Source organism: Epinephelus fuscoguttatus, linkage group LG6, assembly GCF_011397635.1.
Source record: "Epinephelus fuscoguttatus linkage group LG6, E.fuscoguttatus.final_Chr_v1".
Taxonomy (NCBI): Eukaryota; Metazoa; Chordata; class Actinopteri; order Perciformes; family Serranidae; genus Epinephelus; species Epinephelus fuscoguttatus.
Window position 1 is genome coordinate 12,003,886 of NC_064757.1, and position 18,716 is coordinate 12,022,601.

Here is an 18,716-nt window from a genome sequence, read left to right on the forward strand (position 1 = left end):
GAACAAAGAGGTAGAAATGTGACTGATGTTCATTTCTATCAAAGCTTTGAGTATTGCTTTTAGCTTAAGAAACCTCTTTGTTGCTTCTTTAATCATCTTTGCTTGGTCTCACAATCAAGAACTGACTTTTATCTTGAAATGATCTAGATGCTACTTGACTGTGAACTTTGACCTCCTTACTATTGGCTGCTTATATTTTAGGAACTAAAGCTTGTTCTATAGTCCCTAATCAGGGAGTGGGGTAAGACCTCAGAATGTAATGCAATGTTAAACTCTGAAATAGAAGAGAAGGCATTTAAAACATACTGCTGTTTGTAGAAGTTTTGTACGTTCTCGTAGAAATGGAGTTACAGTATAACGGATGTTCTCAATCACATCAGCGTAGCAGAATGGTCAGTTGCCATTGCAACCATTGTATTGGGCTATAATGTCTGTATAAACTTTGTTTGTTCCCTGTTTCTTTTGTTGCCATTAATTGCATGTTTCTTAAAACATGTAAACTGAAACTGTAGCTGCCTCCGAAGAATGAGCGAGAGCTGTAGCTCACCATGGGGATGAACAGCATGCAGATCAGCATATTCTCACATCTATCATCGGAGAATTCAGGATTTTTTGACCAAACCAGAGTTGGGGTTTGTTAGAACAGTGGACACACTAACTAGACGAGTAACAAGACAAACTAAGACGGCTTAAGAGAGTTTTATTGTGTTTCTGTTCAGTTTTAACAATGTGTGTTTTACGATGAGTTAACAAGACAATTAAGCTTAAGGTATTTTTAGTTAGGTGAAAGGGAGAAACTTGGATTGATGTATAGTTGTATTTTTCAGTTTAATAAAGAAAAAATGTTCTCAAATGAGTGAGTGTGACACGCTTTGCGGCCCTAATGACACATGTTGTCACCATAACAACTAACAGCGGTTTTCTTTTGTACTAGTCAAATGACCACGACAAACAGTTCATTGTTCCTTTTATTCTTCTTCTATTACTATGTACGTCCCACACTCTTCTGTAGCATGTTTCTGTCATGGTGAAGTATATTGTATCTACAAGTCTTAATGAATTGCTCCGTCTCTTCAAAGAAACTAACGAAGACATTTGCATGTTATGTTATGTTAGTATTTTGTGCATGTAGGTGTGTGTGTGTGTGTGTGTGTGTGTGTGTCAGTGTCAGTGTTTTCCAGCCTGAAATCCTCCACATAGCGAGGCGGTTCAAAGAAAAGGGATGAAATAAAAAATGGATAGTAAACAACGGCTACATTTCTTTTCTTCTAGCTGTGAAAGTGATCAGCTATGGACTCCACGCACCTCGCTAAGCTTTGCTTATCCTGGCATCACTCGGCAATACCCTTCTGGGAATTAACACTCACTTTAATGTTCCTGAAAGCAACAACGTCTGGAATCTTAAATTGGAAGGAGGTTCATTCCTGGTGACAGTGCCTGTTTTCTTCTTCTTTCTCTAACGAGTTGCATCTTTTTAAAACATTACTATCAGTCCAGTGCTACTTAGAATATTATTGAAATATATAAATCATGAAATATGCATTGGAAATGACTTGCAGAATATGGCGATTTGAGCTAACACTCTGGGTTACAGCTGCCACTTCTATCCATTATGCAATGTGTTTTATGGCATTCTTACAAAGAATGTAAGAAGGCTTGACATTGCTTTGCTGCAGATATGCTCTTAAAAAGATTTTGAAAAACTGCAACACTTACGTACAACTGTCCTGTCTGTTTTTCTTCATAAGTAGTACTAATTCAAACTGACGTTCATGTTCAAGAGTAGCGCTTTTAAAGATCCGCAAAACTCATAAAAACCTTCCTGTTGGTGAGCAGAAATTCCCAACACAGCAGATTGTCATTATGATGAATCACTTAACTGTCAGTCACTCTCTGTAAGAGCTTTGACATATTGGACAGCTTAGCCAAGGAGAGAAATTCTCTGAAGAGCCTGAAATTACTGGCTCTGAAATGAAAGTTTAAGGCAGAGCAATACCCCCTAATATCGCCAATTTGCTTTCTGACTGCATGAATGTATTATCATCAGCAGCCAAGATTGAAGGCTGTTCCCACCACCACTTCCACACATACACACACACATACACACAGTGGGAGGGAGGAGCAGGTGTTTTTAAGTACCCAATTGTGCCACTGAGAGCTGCATCCTCAGATGGGCATATGATGGGTTTAGACAAGGAATTAATTTGAGACGCAATTACAGCCTCTGGAACGGGGCAAATTGGCAGTGAGGGGGGAGAAAGGACCCCCCACCCACCTAGTCCCTAATCAGGTGAATGTTTCTAACTCAATACTGGGCACTGACGGTCACACTCAATTATCCTCATCCTTTACCTCCCAAGCTGTTGCCCTGTCCCCTTAATAACCCCTCAAGACACCCACCACCCGGCGCCTCTGCTCTGGGCGACCTCCTCAGTAGCTGAAGTCTTCCTTTGTTTCTGCTCTATTTCCTAATGTGAGACAAAAGTCAGAGTAATAGTTAACATTTTGGGAAATGTGCTAACTGACCCTCTTGCTGTGAGTTAGATGAAAATGTCGATACCACTCTCATACTGTGTGTGTCCTCTAAATATGAAGCTACAGTCAGCAGCAGGGTAGCTTAGCATCAGGACTGCAAACAAGGGGGGCTGACCTGGCTCTGTTTAGAGTTTACATAATCCACCTACCAGCTCTGCAGCTGTGAACATGATGTGTTTATGTTTGTTTGGTCTGTCCACATGCATCTATGTCTATATTGTTTAATCTGTCTATACAGTAAGTGTGACATCACTGCACATCCTTTTGGAGTACTATCTCTGTACATTGAAACTATGCCCATACCATACAACACAGTTTTGCACTTTCCTGCGCAGCTCTTTCATTTTAATTAGTTATATTGTGCATATTCTTAAATAGTGTTTTTTTTGTTGTTTTTAATAAGGAACTGAAGATACCCTCTGCACAGTTGTGTCTCTCTTCAGGGAGCCAGCTGGTGCTGGATAAACCACGGTGAACCAAAAGGAAATCAAAGTTCCAGCACACGCTGGGATACTCAGGTTGACACTTATCTTATTGACAGCTAATATTAAAAACAAAAAGGAGCAGAGCAAGCATTTTGCATGTTGCTTTAGCAAATTCGTTGTGTGCTGCACAGATGATGAAGCAACATGCCAAATGTGTAGTTTACTACCTTTTGTTTTTAATGAATAGTCAATAACTGAAGTGTCAACCAGACTATCCTAGTGTGCACTGGAACTTTGATTTCCTGATTTATGATTTATGTGAAAACCTCCCTGGCCTACTTATTTTGATTTTGTAGTCACTGTGCCCAGCCAAAATTAGTCTGGTACACTGTCACTTTTATACTGTTAGTACTCAGCAGATATAGTAAATATGATGTTAATTAGCAAGCTTTAGAGGACAGACACAGGCTATTTTTTCTGCTAAGTTAAAAGCTAATTGACTGCTGGCGATAGCTTCATATTTATGAGAGTTGTATCAATCTTACCCTTGGCAAGAGAGCAAATAAGCTTGTTACCCAAAATGTTGAACTGCTGCTTTAAAATCGAATTACTGAAATGTAAAATATCATCTCTATAAACAGTTTCTGCATATGTTTGTAGAATCTGTAGGCCTTGATATCAGACATTTTCTGGCTTTCATTTGTAGTCCAAACGGTATCGACCAATCGTGTTTTAACAGGTGAGTGAAGCAAATTCAGCAGCCACTTGCATATTTTACCAGCTTTTGGCTTGTGGCTCGTGCTAATTTCCAACCCTAAGAGCAGGTAAACAGTCCATGTCAAGAGGCGGGACACATTGGACAAAATGCAATCTCAGGACCCTGCTTTTTTTGTTAGCTTTTTTAAAAAATCTACATTGATACATGGATGAATATGAAATGACTGGCACACAGAACAGGAAGTCTTGGCTCAGACATCTGCTGGCTACACCGAATCAGCCTAAAATAATTTATTTTATTTAACCTTTATTTATCCAGGTTTGCCTCATTGAGATTAAGAATCTCTTTTCAAGAGGGACCTGGCCAAGAAGGCAGCAAAAGTTACAGACACACACTAAATCATTACAGATGCACACAGTTACAACATTTTACAGGCAAGTGTACTGTATAAAATATATAAACAATATAAAAAAACAACAACACATGATTTGTGCTAGGCTATGAGGAGAAGCAGTTGCATATTTCAGCACCTGCTCTACCTTTAACTATTGTTTTAAAAGCACTTAAAGAGATGAGCGCCTGTAATTTCAAGTCCTTCTGGGGCTCATTCCACGCCATAGGGGCTGCGAACTGAAATGCCTTTTTACCAAACTCAGTACGAGTCTTTTTTTACATTCAGTAAAAACAACTTTTGTGAGCGTAGACAGTAACTTGTGTTTGTCTGCTGGACAGCGTATGTACATAAATAGTTTGGAAGCTGTTTCAATATAGCTTTATAAATAAAAACAAACCAGTGACTCAGCCTGCGTAAAGTAAGGGATGGCCATCCCACTTTCTGATAAAGAATACAGTGGTGAGTTAGCGATTTGCAGTTTCACACAAACCGGGGCACCATGATATACAGAGTCCAGCAGATGCAATGAAGCCACAGATGCATGCATGTACAGAATGTCTCCATAATCCACCATAGGAAGAAAAGTGGCAGAAACAAGTCGTTTTCTCACCTCAAAAGAAAAACATGACTTATTTCGAAAATAAAAGCCTAATTTAAGTCTGAGCTTTTTTACCAGGGACTCAATATGAAAATCAAAATTAAGACCATCATCTATTAAAAAGCCCAAGTACTTATAAAATGATACTCGTTCTATTGATTTGTCCTGCATTGTGGTAATCTGAGGTAAAGATTGGGGCTCTTTCTTTGACCTGGTAAATACCATCAGCTTGGTCTTGTCTGCATTCAGGACAAGTTTTAGCTGACACAGCTGCTCTTGTAAACTAGTAAAAGCACTCTGAAGTTTTTCAAAAGCCTTTTCTAATGTTGATGCACAAGAGTACATTATAATAACCCTCACTGCCAGATGCTTTCTCATCATCACTGGGCAATGGGTTCCTAGATAAAGTATGGCTTTCTTTGCAGGGTAACACCTCACTTGACTCTCTTAAAAATCACAAGACAGCCATAGGCTGCAAAGCATCAAGAGTTTAACACCAAGTCCTCAGTGAATGACAGGTTCTCTTTACAGATGTAGGGTGGCCTTGTGGTAAAAGCCGTACTTTGTATTTTTCCACATGGGTGGTTTCAAAAGGCAGTGACAGTGTAACAACTAGAATCAAGTTGTATAATGTCAGTCGACTCCGCACAGTTGACTCATACCAACTGGCCCATTTTGTAATGCTTTTCACCAGTGTGCCAAAGGAACAAGAGAGCCAAAAGATCAAATGTTGGTTGTCCCGGCTTGCTCTGGTCAGAGAGCTTGCATGTTTCTTAAGGCAAAAAAGTTCTTGTAAAGACAAAACAAGAATTTCATCTTTGCAATGGGGGAATCTCCAAGGTTTTAGTTCAGACAGATAGGACATTCTTTTCCCTCACAGCCCTATTTTTGTGATTTAGTTTTGCTGTCACACAGTGAGATAACCAGACCTATAGCTGCTGGCTCATTTAAAGCTGTTCTCAAGAATAACATCACTTAAATGCTTGCCAGTTTACTACAGAGAGAGGTATGATGGCAGAGGTTCTTGTCATTGGAAGATTTGTTTCCTGGGAGTCCAATGGACCTGATGAATAAGGTGCCAAGGATTTATTACCGGATTTTTCCAGGAAGCCTTTGAAGTGAGTGAACGCTGCATCTCATCTGCCGATCCACACTCAAAATTGTGGCTGTGTGTGTGTGTGGATATATTTATTACTGGGCTATTTTTAGAGCTGGGGGTTTGTGCTGAAGTGCATTCATACTTGAGGAAAAGCCTCGCAACAGTGAGCCTGGTGTCGCATCAACTCTACACATGGAATACGAGCCTGTTTTTCCTTTTTAATTAAAGATGTTTACGCCTTAAGAGTAGTCAAAATCCAACACACTTCCCTTTGTGGAATTAATTAAACATTTTCCATTTTTTAAATCTAATCTCCCTCCACTCATAAACTCCCAGAAGTGGCACCCACCAATGACCTCCCTGCCCTTGGAACTGATACATTTCCATCACATAAAGTTGAGACTAAGTAGGGCATGTGTAATTGAGGATGGGGTTAAACGTGCAGACCCAGGCTGCTGTGTTTTTATCCCCTCTGATGCAGGCCATTAGCAAACATCTGCTGAACCAGAGCTTTAAAAAAAAGCAGGGCTGTCATGATGACAGAGGGGAATTCTTCAGATACCCCTCCCTGTGCTATTTTAAGTAGCCCCAGAAGTTGGTGTTTAATGATAAGCTGTGGGGTGTAGCTGACATGCCTGCCATATTATTCCCTTTACGACTCAGGAAGCAATGGCTACGTTGCCCCCCAACCCTCGAGGGGTGTGAATCATTAGAGCCCGTCATCAAGTATGTCCAATCAAAATGGCTTATGGTACCCGACTGCTGTGGGTTATCTCGAGTAGTAGATAGCTACGAAAATAGATAAGGATGCTATTTTTGCAAGTAGTCATTACCCAGTTCTGTTTCCATTCTAGGTTACCAGCTGATGACTCTAAACTCATGCCAGTCAGGAATATTTTAGGGGAATAATGTTTCCGAATGGCCAATACCTGATTTGAGAATGAAAAAACTATAGAGGTAAAGTAACCAAAGGAATGTTTTCTTCCATTCACATGGATGTGGAGTTTAACTTTGAAAACACAGGCTCCTCAGCATGTATTGCGTTAGTGAAGGAAGAGTCATGTCAGACAAGACTCCACTCCAGATAAATAAATGATCAGCGTGCAACAAACATCAAAGAGGGATTGTGTGCTTCAAAGGGAATAAGGGCCTCACACTCACCATGTCCTATAGTGAAGAATGAATCCTGCATATGCGCACACACACACACACACACTTAGATACACACATACTTTCTGTAATCCGACCTGTTTAAGATTCTAATGGCTGCATCTGCATCGATCATCCCCCGCTGAGCCAGACCACCCCTCCTCAATCTTTGTCTGTTTTGGTGGCAAGATCAGCTGGAGGATATCCAAAATGCTTTTATATACAGCGTCTCCTTCTCACTGTTGTTTTTGGATTTTGTAAAGTACCTTCTCTCTTTAAACTTGTGGCGCCGAGAGCAACACTCACCTTATGTTTTTGTTTTTGACACACTTGGACACAAGGATTTATCTCATCACAGTCATGTTTAAAATGATGCTGATTGGCCCAAATTGACCCCAGGATGACATGTTTCTGTTGCATGTGTTGTGAATTCTGTTCATCTGATTGCCTGACAAACACCTCTTTCAGTGTCTGATTGAGCAGTCTGGTCAAAGGCCAGAACATTATGTCACATCTGCATACTAAAGTACAATACACACATGGCCTGAGCTAACCCAGTTTGAGCCCCTGGTCCCCTCCTCCCGATGCATTATGCATCCAATCCTCTAAATGCAAACTTGTAAATTAAATGCAAATGTGTTTTTTAGTATGCGCCATGTAAAACTAGTTTTTGACAGATGCCCTCTAAACAAGACAGGGGCTTAAAATGTAGCCCTTCATTTTAGCAATTGATTTTATATTTGACAGTTACACAAGTTGCAATTTATGTCCATTGCCAATGTTCAGTGCCAGTGCAGGAGATGATGTAGAGAGGCAAAAAGTAAGGCTGGGAGCTAAATGTGTTTTTTTCAAATATGAAATTTATGTGTAATTTTCTTTGACTGTAATGCTGATCTTTTTTCTAACCTTAACCTCAAGGGTTTTAGTAGCCCAACCATAACCATACCTTATCCAAGAGTCCTGCACGGGTCCTCTTTTGAAAACCCGCCTATACCCGTAAAGCTAAGTACCAGAACCGACCTGTTATCCATCATTTTGTCTAAATCAAAGCTGCACTTGGCTGCACCCCTTAAGAAAAGACCTGCAACCTGACCTGCACCTGTGATTAAACACAGGTTACAGTCGCTCACATTAGGCTGGGTTCTCCATTCTTTAATTACAGATCCAGTGGAAGAAAAGTCTTTCACTAGCTGCGTTCGATGCCAGGATGGTGAAAACATTCCGTGCAATCACTGCCAGGTTAGGCAACATTGTAGCATGCTCCTTCCACCACTATAAAACTTCAAAAGGATAATCTTTGGGTGTCTTGAACTCAATGTAGGCTGCCACTTTGTCCTCAGGCTTCAAAGTTTAATTGCTGGAGTCCTCCACATCGGTGACGAATGTGATGATGAGGTTAAAGGTTCAACTTGTGTCATTGAGTACATTTACACGGACGGTTTAATTCCCTTTTCATTCGGAATGAAAGTTCATTCCTATTAAAAGTGATCTTGTAAACGACTTAATCGGAATGAAAATGGCCAATGCGACTGAAAATTCAATCCGATGTAAGGGGCTGGAATATTCCATTTCTAATTCCGAATGAAAGAATTTCTCGCACTTGTATACACTCATTCCTCTTGAAGTTCATTCCGGTCTTTCTGCGCATGCTCGTTTTCTTGCCCTTCTGGCGCAATGATGTATATGGCGCGCATAGAAACGGGCTGAGATAGAGCAGTCGGACTCGTTGCACTAACCGGTTTCCATTCGCCAAAACATGGTCTTCTATCTCCCTTCTTCGACCTTCTACCTCCCTTCTACCGACCTTCTACCTCCCCGCCGTACTGCTGCTTCAAGAATATAAGCAAAACAAGCCTGAAAAAGGCACTAAGAACAGAGTTGTCAAGCATCTTGTTATCTGGAATGAGGACTTCAGTGTTTTCCGGTAAACGTAAACACGTAACATCCACCCCGCCCCCATCCAATCAGAAACCTTCCCTGCCCCAAACCTTGCGCTGACCCAAATACAGGCGATTAAAAGGCAATTAAACTGATCTAAGGTGTGTAAACCCTCATTCGAAATGAATATTTCCCATGTAAACTACCTGGAAAAACTTTAATTCCGAATGATTTCATTCAGATTTATTTCATTCTGAATGAGAAGCCATCATGTAACCACACCCACTGAGTTTCAACTGTGTCACTGACTTTCAAAGTAAAAGGAGTTGCTGCTTGATTATAGTGATTTATATGTCAAAAATATTACACACATACTGCAGATCTTTTTCATTTGTTTTATACTGAAGAATAAAAAGTATATTTTTGTTAACACTCACTGCCTGCCCGTGTGTATTTCATTTTTGCAGTTTATCCGTGGGTGCAGGACTCTTCCTTTGTTCATTTGCCATGACCAAGATCATTTCCAAACCATAAATGTGCTGTATTGCCATGGGGATATTGCCAAAGAAAAAATATTTTTTGAATGTTGGGTATTTATTATTACAAAATGGTGTCACTGAATGAAATCATTAATCATTCAGTCATTAATTTAGTAGTGAGCATTCTCAAACAAACATTCAATTAAATCAATCAATCAGTCACTTGGGGATCTGGGGTGCTTTTGGCCCTGGGGTGGCTGCTGACTTTGTCAGGTTAACATGTATTTTTGAGGAATGAACAATGTTGGGGTCATTACTCACAAAAAGTGATGTATTCCTCATTACTCTTTTTTTTCATAGTAACTTTACTTAATTACTCCCTGTAGAAAGTAATTTGTTAGACTACTCGTTACATTATTTATGCATTACTCCGCAACTTGCCTGAGATGCATTGTCATGCCATGGTTTGTTAACAGCGTTAAACCTTACATGTGCCCACATATTATCACACCAAAAACAGGGCTCAACAGTTATCAAGACAGTAATGGTAGTAGGCTATAACAGCCTCAAAATAAAACTATATTAATATATAAAACAATATAAAAGAGGTTGACCTTCCTAACACCATTTAGTACAAATATTAATTGCTTCAAGAAAATATAACAGTAGACCTTAATAAAGTAATACAAGATACTGGCCTTCCTAACACCATTAGATGACAGACTTAAAAAAATCCATTCAAATGACCTATGAACTGCATCTAACGGGCCAAACACTCAAACACATTTACTTCACTCACTCACGCTGCAATTCATGGCTACATAGAAGACTATAGTCCAGCTTTTTTGATGTGTTAATCACTAAAGCAGCGGTTATAATTACTCATGAGAGGGAGTCTGACAACCTATTCTGCCTTGGAGTCAGCACAAGACTGTCCATGGGTGCCCAAGATGGTGTCTCTGTTGTTGGCACTTTGGATGCTTTTTCCTATCAGCCTATTATGCAGATAATTGAAGAACTCATGCAACGGAAGTAACAAAATAATTATTAATTAGTGACTGTAATGTGATTACTAAATTTAGAACAATAAAACCTTTAAAGTTTTTTTTAATGTACGTAGATGATGCTGTACTAATTTTCCAATACGTGTTGTGCCTGTGTCATTAAACTTGGGTTTACCATAAAGTCAAATATAACCCAGTCAGGAGAATCATGTGTTGTTTGTTGCTTTTCATTTCTGTTTTAACCTGTGGCATTTTCTCTTTTGTCTTCCCTTTGTTTTTCTCTCCCCTCTCTCCCAGCTCTACCTTCTTCTTGCTGTCTCACCCTTCTGCTTCTGTTAGAGTGGGGGATGTCTGTTTTCTAACACCTCTCAGCCTGCTTATCTACTAGGTCTGTATTGCTGTGGTTCGCTTTTTCCAACCCCATTTGTTATTGTGCCATCAACCCTCTTGATAACACGCCACCATCAGTTATGGATATCAGAGTGTGTGTGTGACAGTGATGCGCACTGTGGCTTGCAACTGTTATCTCAAAATCATGATTGTTTATGATAGGCAGTGTGTGTGTTTGCGTGGTACCAGGCCTGTTGGTCCATATGGGTGGCTTTGGGAAGCTTGCATGTGTTGCATTGGTGCCTGCAACAGTGCTTGTGTGTCAGATTGTATTATGGTTCTGTGCATGTCTGTATCCAATGGCAGTGCCATTCCTCCATGCTGGCTATGATTGTTCATTTGTAGGGCTGAGATCATTCCTTTCCACCCTCCTTCTGGATGTCCAAAAACAAGATTCTTTGTTTTTGTGAGTGTGCACTGTGCTGTTTCATTCCCTTTGTTGTTCTTGGAATTGGTGGATCATATTTCTGTTTTGTTCTAGCAAAACTGTATTGAATTGTATATGCGGTGCCAAGATTGTCTTAATTAAAAGACAGGCTCAGAGTTCTGAAAGCAAAAACATAATTGGCACCCAGCAGAGCATCCTCATTAATGTCTTTGCTACGCTGAGCTTGGAGTATTAGACTTCCCCATGTAGTCACCCTTTGTGGGATGAATCTGAGCTTGTCCCTTCAGGGTATAGAAAGGCACAGTTTTACTTAAACAGATTTGACTGTAACAGATAACTATCTGTACTATGAACCTACCTCCCCAGTCATCCAGTCAATCATTCTAATTGTTCCATTTTGATGTGTTTATGTCGGCCTTTTTCTTTCTGATGATTATTTAAAGCTTGTTTAGTATGCCAAATCATCAATCTCCCATCTTGGCCAATAAGTAAGTCTTGTATTTGACTTCAGCCTGTCGATGTCGATGCCACTCGCCCAGCCTGTTGGGTCAGGGTGTCTTTAATGGTGTGCCCCCTCCTCCTCCTTCTCTTCCCTCCTTCCCTGACATGGAAGATCTGTACAACTGCCACCAACACTGGACATGGAGGACTATGATGTTCGCTCAGCTGCCAGCATCCTGGCCTCAGTGAAAGAGCAGGAGGCGCGTTTCGAGCAGCTGACCCGAGCCCTCGAGGAGGAGCGTCGCAACGTCACCCTGCAGCTAGAGCGTGCCAACCTGCCACCCAACCCCCCTACCAGCCAACCGCTAGCATGGCAGCAGGTGGTGATGCAGGTAAATGTTCCCAGCATGCTGGCCAACCCCCTCCGTCATTTTTAACCACCAACTTGCGCCACCATATGTCTGCCTCCGTGCCTACCTCTCTATGCCTCCTTCCATCTGAGCGTTCCATCGTCATGTTTGCTCACGGTCATTGCTCTTCATTATTGGTGGGGCTCAGTAATCTCTCTGTTCAATTTTTCTGTGATTCGAGACATTTGTTCCTTTTGTCTGAACCCACTGCCCTGGACGCTGCCCAATAATCTGCTCTTTGGTGACTCATCTCTAAAAGCAAGCCGATGAGATTCAGCCTCTCATTCTCCCTGCCTTCGCCTCCTCCTTCTACGCCACTGCTTGCCATCCAATCCCATCCCCTTTCGCCCACTGGTCTTTGATATTGTCTGGTGGTGCCGCTGATTGAACATGGCCTTTCGCCCAGCTCTGGCCAGAGTCTTGGGGACATTAGAGTACTGGCCAGGGCTTCTGTCAATGCTGGCTCACTCTGCAGGAGCGGGAAGTGTAAGATGTAGAAATGAGACAGCTATAATCCCCTAAAAATGTCAGCAGTCACAACAGCCCATTGATTTACGCAAGAAAGAAAGAACCCCTCTCAGACTGTACACATGTTTCACTAACCGGAATTTGAAAGCACAATTTGGCGATGCAGCACCTGTGGCACTTAGATACATCACCTTTAATCATGGTAAAGGAGGCAGTCTCATGTATTATTGATAGAGCAAGACTTGCAGAGATGAAACTGCAGCGCCTACATTTGCCCGTGGTTGTATTTGCCTGCAGTCACATTTTGTTAACAGTCGTGTCAGTGTTTATTTTTAAAGGGCTTGCTGCCAATTTGGCCTCATGAAGAGATAATGAAGAGGATGCAGGAAAAGTATAGCAGGGTAAAGTAAACTCGTCATCCCCTCAAACACCACAGGGGTAACCTACTGCTTTTATATGTTTGTGTGTGTGAGTGAGATACCCTCCCTTACTCGTAAACTGGTCCTTGATTTAGTGAACATTGCTTAACACGACAGGCAGTGAATTAACCCTCTCTCTCAGATAACCCTGGCCACCCTGGCTGTGTGAACACCGGGGAGTCAGTTGGGCATAACGAGGCACCACCCACGTAACTATGTCCCATTTTACATCACTTTGAAATGTCATTCGGTCACCAGGCGTTGGACCATCCGCTCTATCATAAACACCTATAAATGCCAAATCAAATTGGATGTTGGGGTGGTGGGGTTAGATCAGGCACCTGAGTGCCTGGCAGCATGACTTGAGTCAGAAGGTGCTGCGTCGTGTGTGAGTGTGTGTGTGCTGGGCTGTGAGACCCACTCCATTCACATAATGAGGTTGTATGAACGATGAGGAATGCATCAGGTTGTTCTCTTTCTCTCCTTGCTTAGTTCCCCCCACATACCCACACACACTCTCCGGGCTACATGATGGATTAAAATGGATCATGGATCAGTAACTGAGGGTTCAGATTCACAACCCCAGGGCCAGACTCAATGAGGCCTGCCATTATTTAAAGTCAGGGTCAGAAAGGGAAAAGTGGACCACGTGTGATTAATGAAATCAGATTCGAATAGACGCCTAATGAGAGTGATAAGCCACTGATCTAAATAGCGCGCCGCTACACAGTGCTCATTTTGGAACAGATTGGGTCCAAACATCAGCGGGCAGCTAACATTTTAATCTGTCTTCATCATTTAGATCAGTATTGTCAGCATTTTAACACGGGTGAGCTAGAGAGAGCAGGCCCAGTGGGTAGCAAATAAACATGAGAAAAATTATCTTCACAGAGATTGATGTGGAATACTTTACACACATCAGCACATCACTGTATGATCGTCACTTCAAGCAGCGCACTAAAACACTACTTTTTTTTTTTTTTTTCCCATCAAGCCCCCATCATCAGTTTGTTGAGTTTGACACTGCAGGCGCCTCTGTCCTGTATGGCCTGGATGTGGAGTGAGGCATGGCCCGGGACAGCAGCCAAATGACTCCAATAAATCATACAGTGATGGTTTGACAGCGTTATGCGGAAATATAGCAGTCATTTCCGCTTCAGATTTAAAGTTGAGAAGATTTGTGACCTTTTGAGGTGTAGAGTTTGGTGACAAATTTTCTGGCTAATTTTCATGTGGACATAAAAATGTTGCATAATAGGGATAAGGGGATCGTTTTGGAGGCAATCTAGCTGTAACATGAAATATAATGACATCTCAGCAAATACTGGATCGATTGTGATGAAATTTGGTAAACATACTCCTGGTCCCCAGGCGATGAAACCTACTGACTTTGGCGATCCCTTGCTTTTCCTCTAACATCACCATGAGGTTGTTTTTCCTTTTGTTTCTTTGTGAAATGTCTTGACAACAGTTGGATGGAAGGCCAAGACATTTGGTACAGACATTCAAAGTTCCTACATGATTAATCCTATAGATTTAAAGTAATCTCTAATTTTGTTCTCCAGCATTACCATCAAGTCAGTGGTCACTAATCCAGTGAAATATCTAACGATCTACCAGATGTTTTGGCTCACAACGTTTGGACAGATAATCCTAATGACTTTGATTATCCTCCTATTGGATGGTTTGCCATTATATTTGGTACAGACATTCAGGTCCCACCCCCACAGGTGATAATTAGCAAATATTAGTATGCACACACTAAACTAAAATGGTCAAAATATAAACAGCACCTGCAAAATGTTGATTGCCACAGAGAGCATGTTTCCATATTAAGGTTAGCATGTAGCCTAAGGCACCACTGTCTCTCATCTTGAACCATAAAAAAATGAAGACTAAAGTTGCTTTAGAAGAAGCTTTTCAAGAATTCTTGGCTACAGATGTTGCATACAGCACACTTTTTATTATGATTTATATTTATATGTCCCACAGAGAGGGTAGACAAAATAATAGTCCCAACCGCGAATAAATCACCCTCTGATTGTAACAAAAGTCCCCCTTGCTTCGCTCGAGTACACACAATGCACTAGGATTACAGAATATTGTGGTTCAACATTTCTGAAATATCATTTTATGATATTTGATTCAGCCCTGTATGACGTCAGCGCAGGGTGTAAAAGGGTAGATCACCACAAGACGCTTTGACCATTGTATTGGAACAATGAGTGTGGGAGAGGTTCTTGTAAACAGCGCTGGCCTACTTTCCAAGACCTTACTAATTGAATTCTGATCCCCATTCACTTCAATATTGAACTTTATAAATTGCAGCCAAGGAAGAGAATTAGAGTGGTTACGCTGCGCCGTCCTGTGAGAAACATCAGAACAATGCTGTCGGATACTCCATTAGCTTTCCTGATGAAATTATCAGTGGAAATTCAGTGACACGGACCGAGGCACCTTTGAATCTGCATCCATCACCAGCCCGACATGTGACCCCTCACATGCCAAGATCATACCCTTTCTTCATTTAATATTGCGTTTGCCTGTGGTAATTGATTTTTGCCTGAAGGAGCGTTATCACTGTGGCTCTGAAAGGTCAAGTGGTGCATGGTGACAGTCCTATGTGTGGAGAAAGGCAGACAGCACTCAGACAACCACGTCTGTTTGGAGCTAAGGGAGAAGGTGACCTCATTTCATATACACCAGACGCCTAATCTATCTACCCACGGCCGCTGCCTGGCACGTGCACAGATCCCATCTCGTGGTGCATACAATCACACGGCTGCATTGAAAAGCAAACTCAGGATAATTTCTCGCACTGTGAGTATCATTAAATGTTGGTGTTTGGTATTCAGATGCTATATTCAGAGGGCTTCTAGCATTGCGGAGGCATATCATCCCCTTGTGCAAATGTTGTGGGAAGTTTTCAAAGGCTTGTGAGCTTTGGAGAGAGGGAACAGTGCAGCCTTTGATCTGTGCTGCTGTCTGTGGTGAAGATGTACAGGCCCCGGCCCTGCGATGGCACAGCAGCACTCAACCAACAATCGCTCCAGCCGCCCTCCACCCACTTTCATCCCCTCAGCCCCCCAGCCCTGTCTAGGCACAATGGAAACAAAGGGCTAAGGGTGCTATAGCGACAGAAGATCTATCCTTCCACTGGCAGGGCCCAGGAGCCCCTGTACCCTCGTAAATCACCTGCCTAACAATGAGCCTTAGTTTACCCCTTTCCCTCCTCCATCTTCCCCTGTCTTCTTGCCTTGCTGTGCCATCAGGAACTTTTTCTTCTCCCATAAACACCCTAATTACCTTAGTGTGAAAGTACCTCCTTTGTTTACTTTTGTATACCACACTGTTCCCGTACCCTCCTACACCACTTTCCTCCTATATTATAGTTTCATGGAGCAGCCTGCAGAAAAGTCACATTTAAATTCTAATAATGTTGCTGCTTGTTTTCCATGGTTCCATATGGAGCACCTAATCACGCTCCGTAGCAGTTTAAAGGTTACTTGGTCCTCTGGAATTAATGATGTAAATGAATACAAATCCATTGTGCATTCTCAACACATACAAACAGCATCTGAATTCTTGCAGCAATATTTACCTGTAACTCAGTATACAGTTTGCCACAAATATCACATCACGTTTTCTCAGAGTCGTCACTCAGTTGGATTGGATTTTAAAACTGGGAAATGTAGATGGGCCAGACGTTTTCAGCAGCCTATTTTAAACCTTAGTAATGACAAACTTTAAACAAATGCAAATGAATGTGGTAAAAAATAGCAATGTTTATTGTTTGACTTTTGAAATAAAAAAAAAAGTCACCCAGGCACATCACAAAAACAGAAACAGAATAAAAAAGTGCTATCAATGCTATGCATGCACAGAACCATATAAGTGGCAATAACAGCCACCACAGAAACACACAAACACACACATCTCACGTCATGACGTTTTCCACTGAGGTCAAGGAAAGGTTATTAGGAAAAGACATACAGACATAAGTTTGACCACAGCCCATATGTTCTGAAAAGCTACTAGGTGGGGGTGGAATTGCATCACATGAGAAAACCCTGATTCATGAAAGATATGACTGGCAGGGTTGCTATACCAATCTGTATATCCTGCCCTTTCAGTACTGCACAGGTGTAGAAGCGAGATGGCTAACCTGTTAGCTACGCCCAGAAACGATACGTAGTGTGCCTATTTTGTCATACCAGTATATAAACCTTATGTATGCTGGGCCACTCAGAGGTTGCTTCTGGGTCGTTTGTGGCTGCCAGTTGAATAGGCCTGAGTTTAATTTGTACACATACCCACAAGGAGTAATAATACCAATAGGAAACAATTTAACACACACAATGAAAATGAATATGTGTAGACCATATCCAACTATTTCTGGTGTAGGAAATCATTCCTTCCAGGGTAAATCCAATAATAGATTTTGATGCAGACAGTAGCTTTGGGGTACAACCCTACCAGTTATGATGTTCTTGAGCTTTAAACATTTCTGCTCACATTTTTACTGGGGTTCAGGTGGAAGAGTGGATTGTCCAATAACCACCAATACTGGTGGCTCAACCAGGCAGCATCCTCCTTCTTGAGTCTGACTCCAGAAGCCAGTCAATCCCCATAGTCCCCCATGTTAAAATGCCCAGCTTCACAGCAGAAATAAACATGTTTACAGCCTGGTACAAAAACAGTTTTGGTCTCTGTAGCTAAGTTCCCTGTTCATCAAACTGTGTGAGGGGTGAATTTTAATATATAGCACCCGTTTACATTTTATTAACGCTTAAAGTCACGCATAATTAATGGCGGGTTGCTTTGAGTGACACCCTGTCTGCCGATAGTTTCCTCAGCTTCTTAGACAGATCCACCACTCACTCCTCAACAGCGCCAGCCTCTCACCCAAATATGGTCACTTCTGGTTGCAAAAACATAAGATGGCGACAGAACTAATGCTGAACTTGAACTCAGAATGGAAGTCCACAAACTGGTGGTTGACTTCACTGTAGCTACGTCCATTATTATTACAGTGTATGGGTTCAGCTCTAGTTTCCCTCTGACAGCATGTCAAGGTCTAAAGTAATTTAAAGACAATGCAATCCATTTATAAATCTAATAAATCGATTAAACATTTAAGACGCAAAACCACTGGCTTCGTCCCACTACATCAGTTAAACTTAAGCAGAGCCTGCCATCTACGTTCTAGGTTATCTTTTATTCACCTCACTTAAGCATTAGGAGTCAAGTTGAAGGCGATGGCCCATGAATCACACTGCTAAATGCTGAGGGTAGGGTGTAAGTCCTTTCTGGGTCTCAGCATGGAACAGGGCTTGACATGGAAGGACAGGAATTTTTACTCAAGGTTGGGGTTGCGCATATCCCCCTTGTTGAGATGAACAGGGAGAAAGAGGTTTGACGGGGAGGCAGCAGAAAAGCCTTTTGTACTGTGGGCTATTTATATTCCTCTGGGGCGGCTCAAACCTTCATCCTTCAAATCAGCCCCAACGCTGGTGGACTTAATGCCTGTCCTGGTGCACCTCCCTGCCATTTGATCACAATCCATTAAACCATTATGCTCACTAAAAGCACTAAGAGGGGTATGTGAACACTGCTCCCATTTCCTTTACCAGACATCCTCTCTGTGTACTCGCATAGGTGAACAGACAGGCTCAATATCTTTGAAGGGCACTGCCTCAGTCTGAAAGTTTGTGGAAAATGTCTACTTGAAGATGACCACCATGGTAATCTGAATGAATGCTGGGCTCTGTAGTTATGTTCACAGTCTAAATAGTTGTCCATGTGTTTAAAATAAAGCCCTCACCATCACAAGACCCCAGTGCCACTTGAGGAATGTGACCTTAGCCTTCTCAGTGCCCAGAAGGATAACCCAAACAAGGCTGGACGCTGACCCTTTTCTA

At 41.8% G+C, this 18,716-nt stretch overlaps 1 protein-coding gene across 8 annotated transcripts in view; it reads left to right on the top strand.

Moving 5' to 3' along the window:
• arvcfb (ARVCF delta catenin family member b) overlaps positions 1 to 18,716 on the top strand; it is a 322,620-nt gene that overhangs the window by 161,828 nt on the left and 142,076 nt on the right. For 6 of the 8 annotated variants that reach the window (XM_049577961.1, XM_049577962.1, XM_049577967.1 and 3 more), the window contains exons 4-5: positions 10,577 to 10,667; positions 11,671 to 11,890. The exons of the other annotated variants lie outside the window; for them this stretch is intronic. In XM_049577961.1, coding sequence (XP_049433918.1) covers positions 11,699 to 11,890 — 192 coding nt within the window. In that variant the 5' untranslated portion in view covers positions 10,577 to 10,667; positions 11,671 to 11,698. The remainder of the gene's footprint in view (positions 1 to 10,576; positions 10,668 to 11,670; positions 11,891 to 18,716) is intronic. 8 annotated transcript variants of the gene reach the window in all.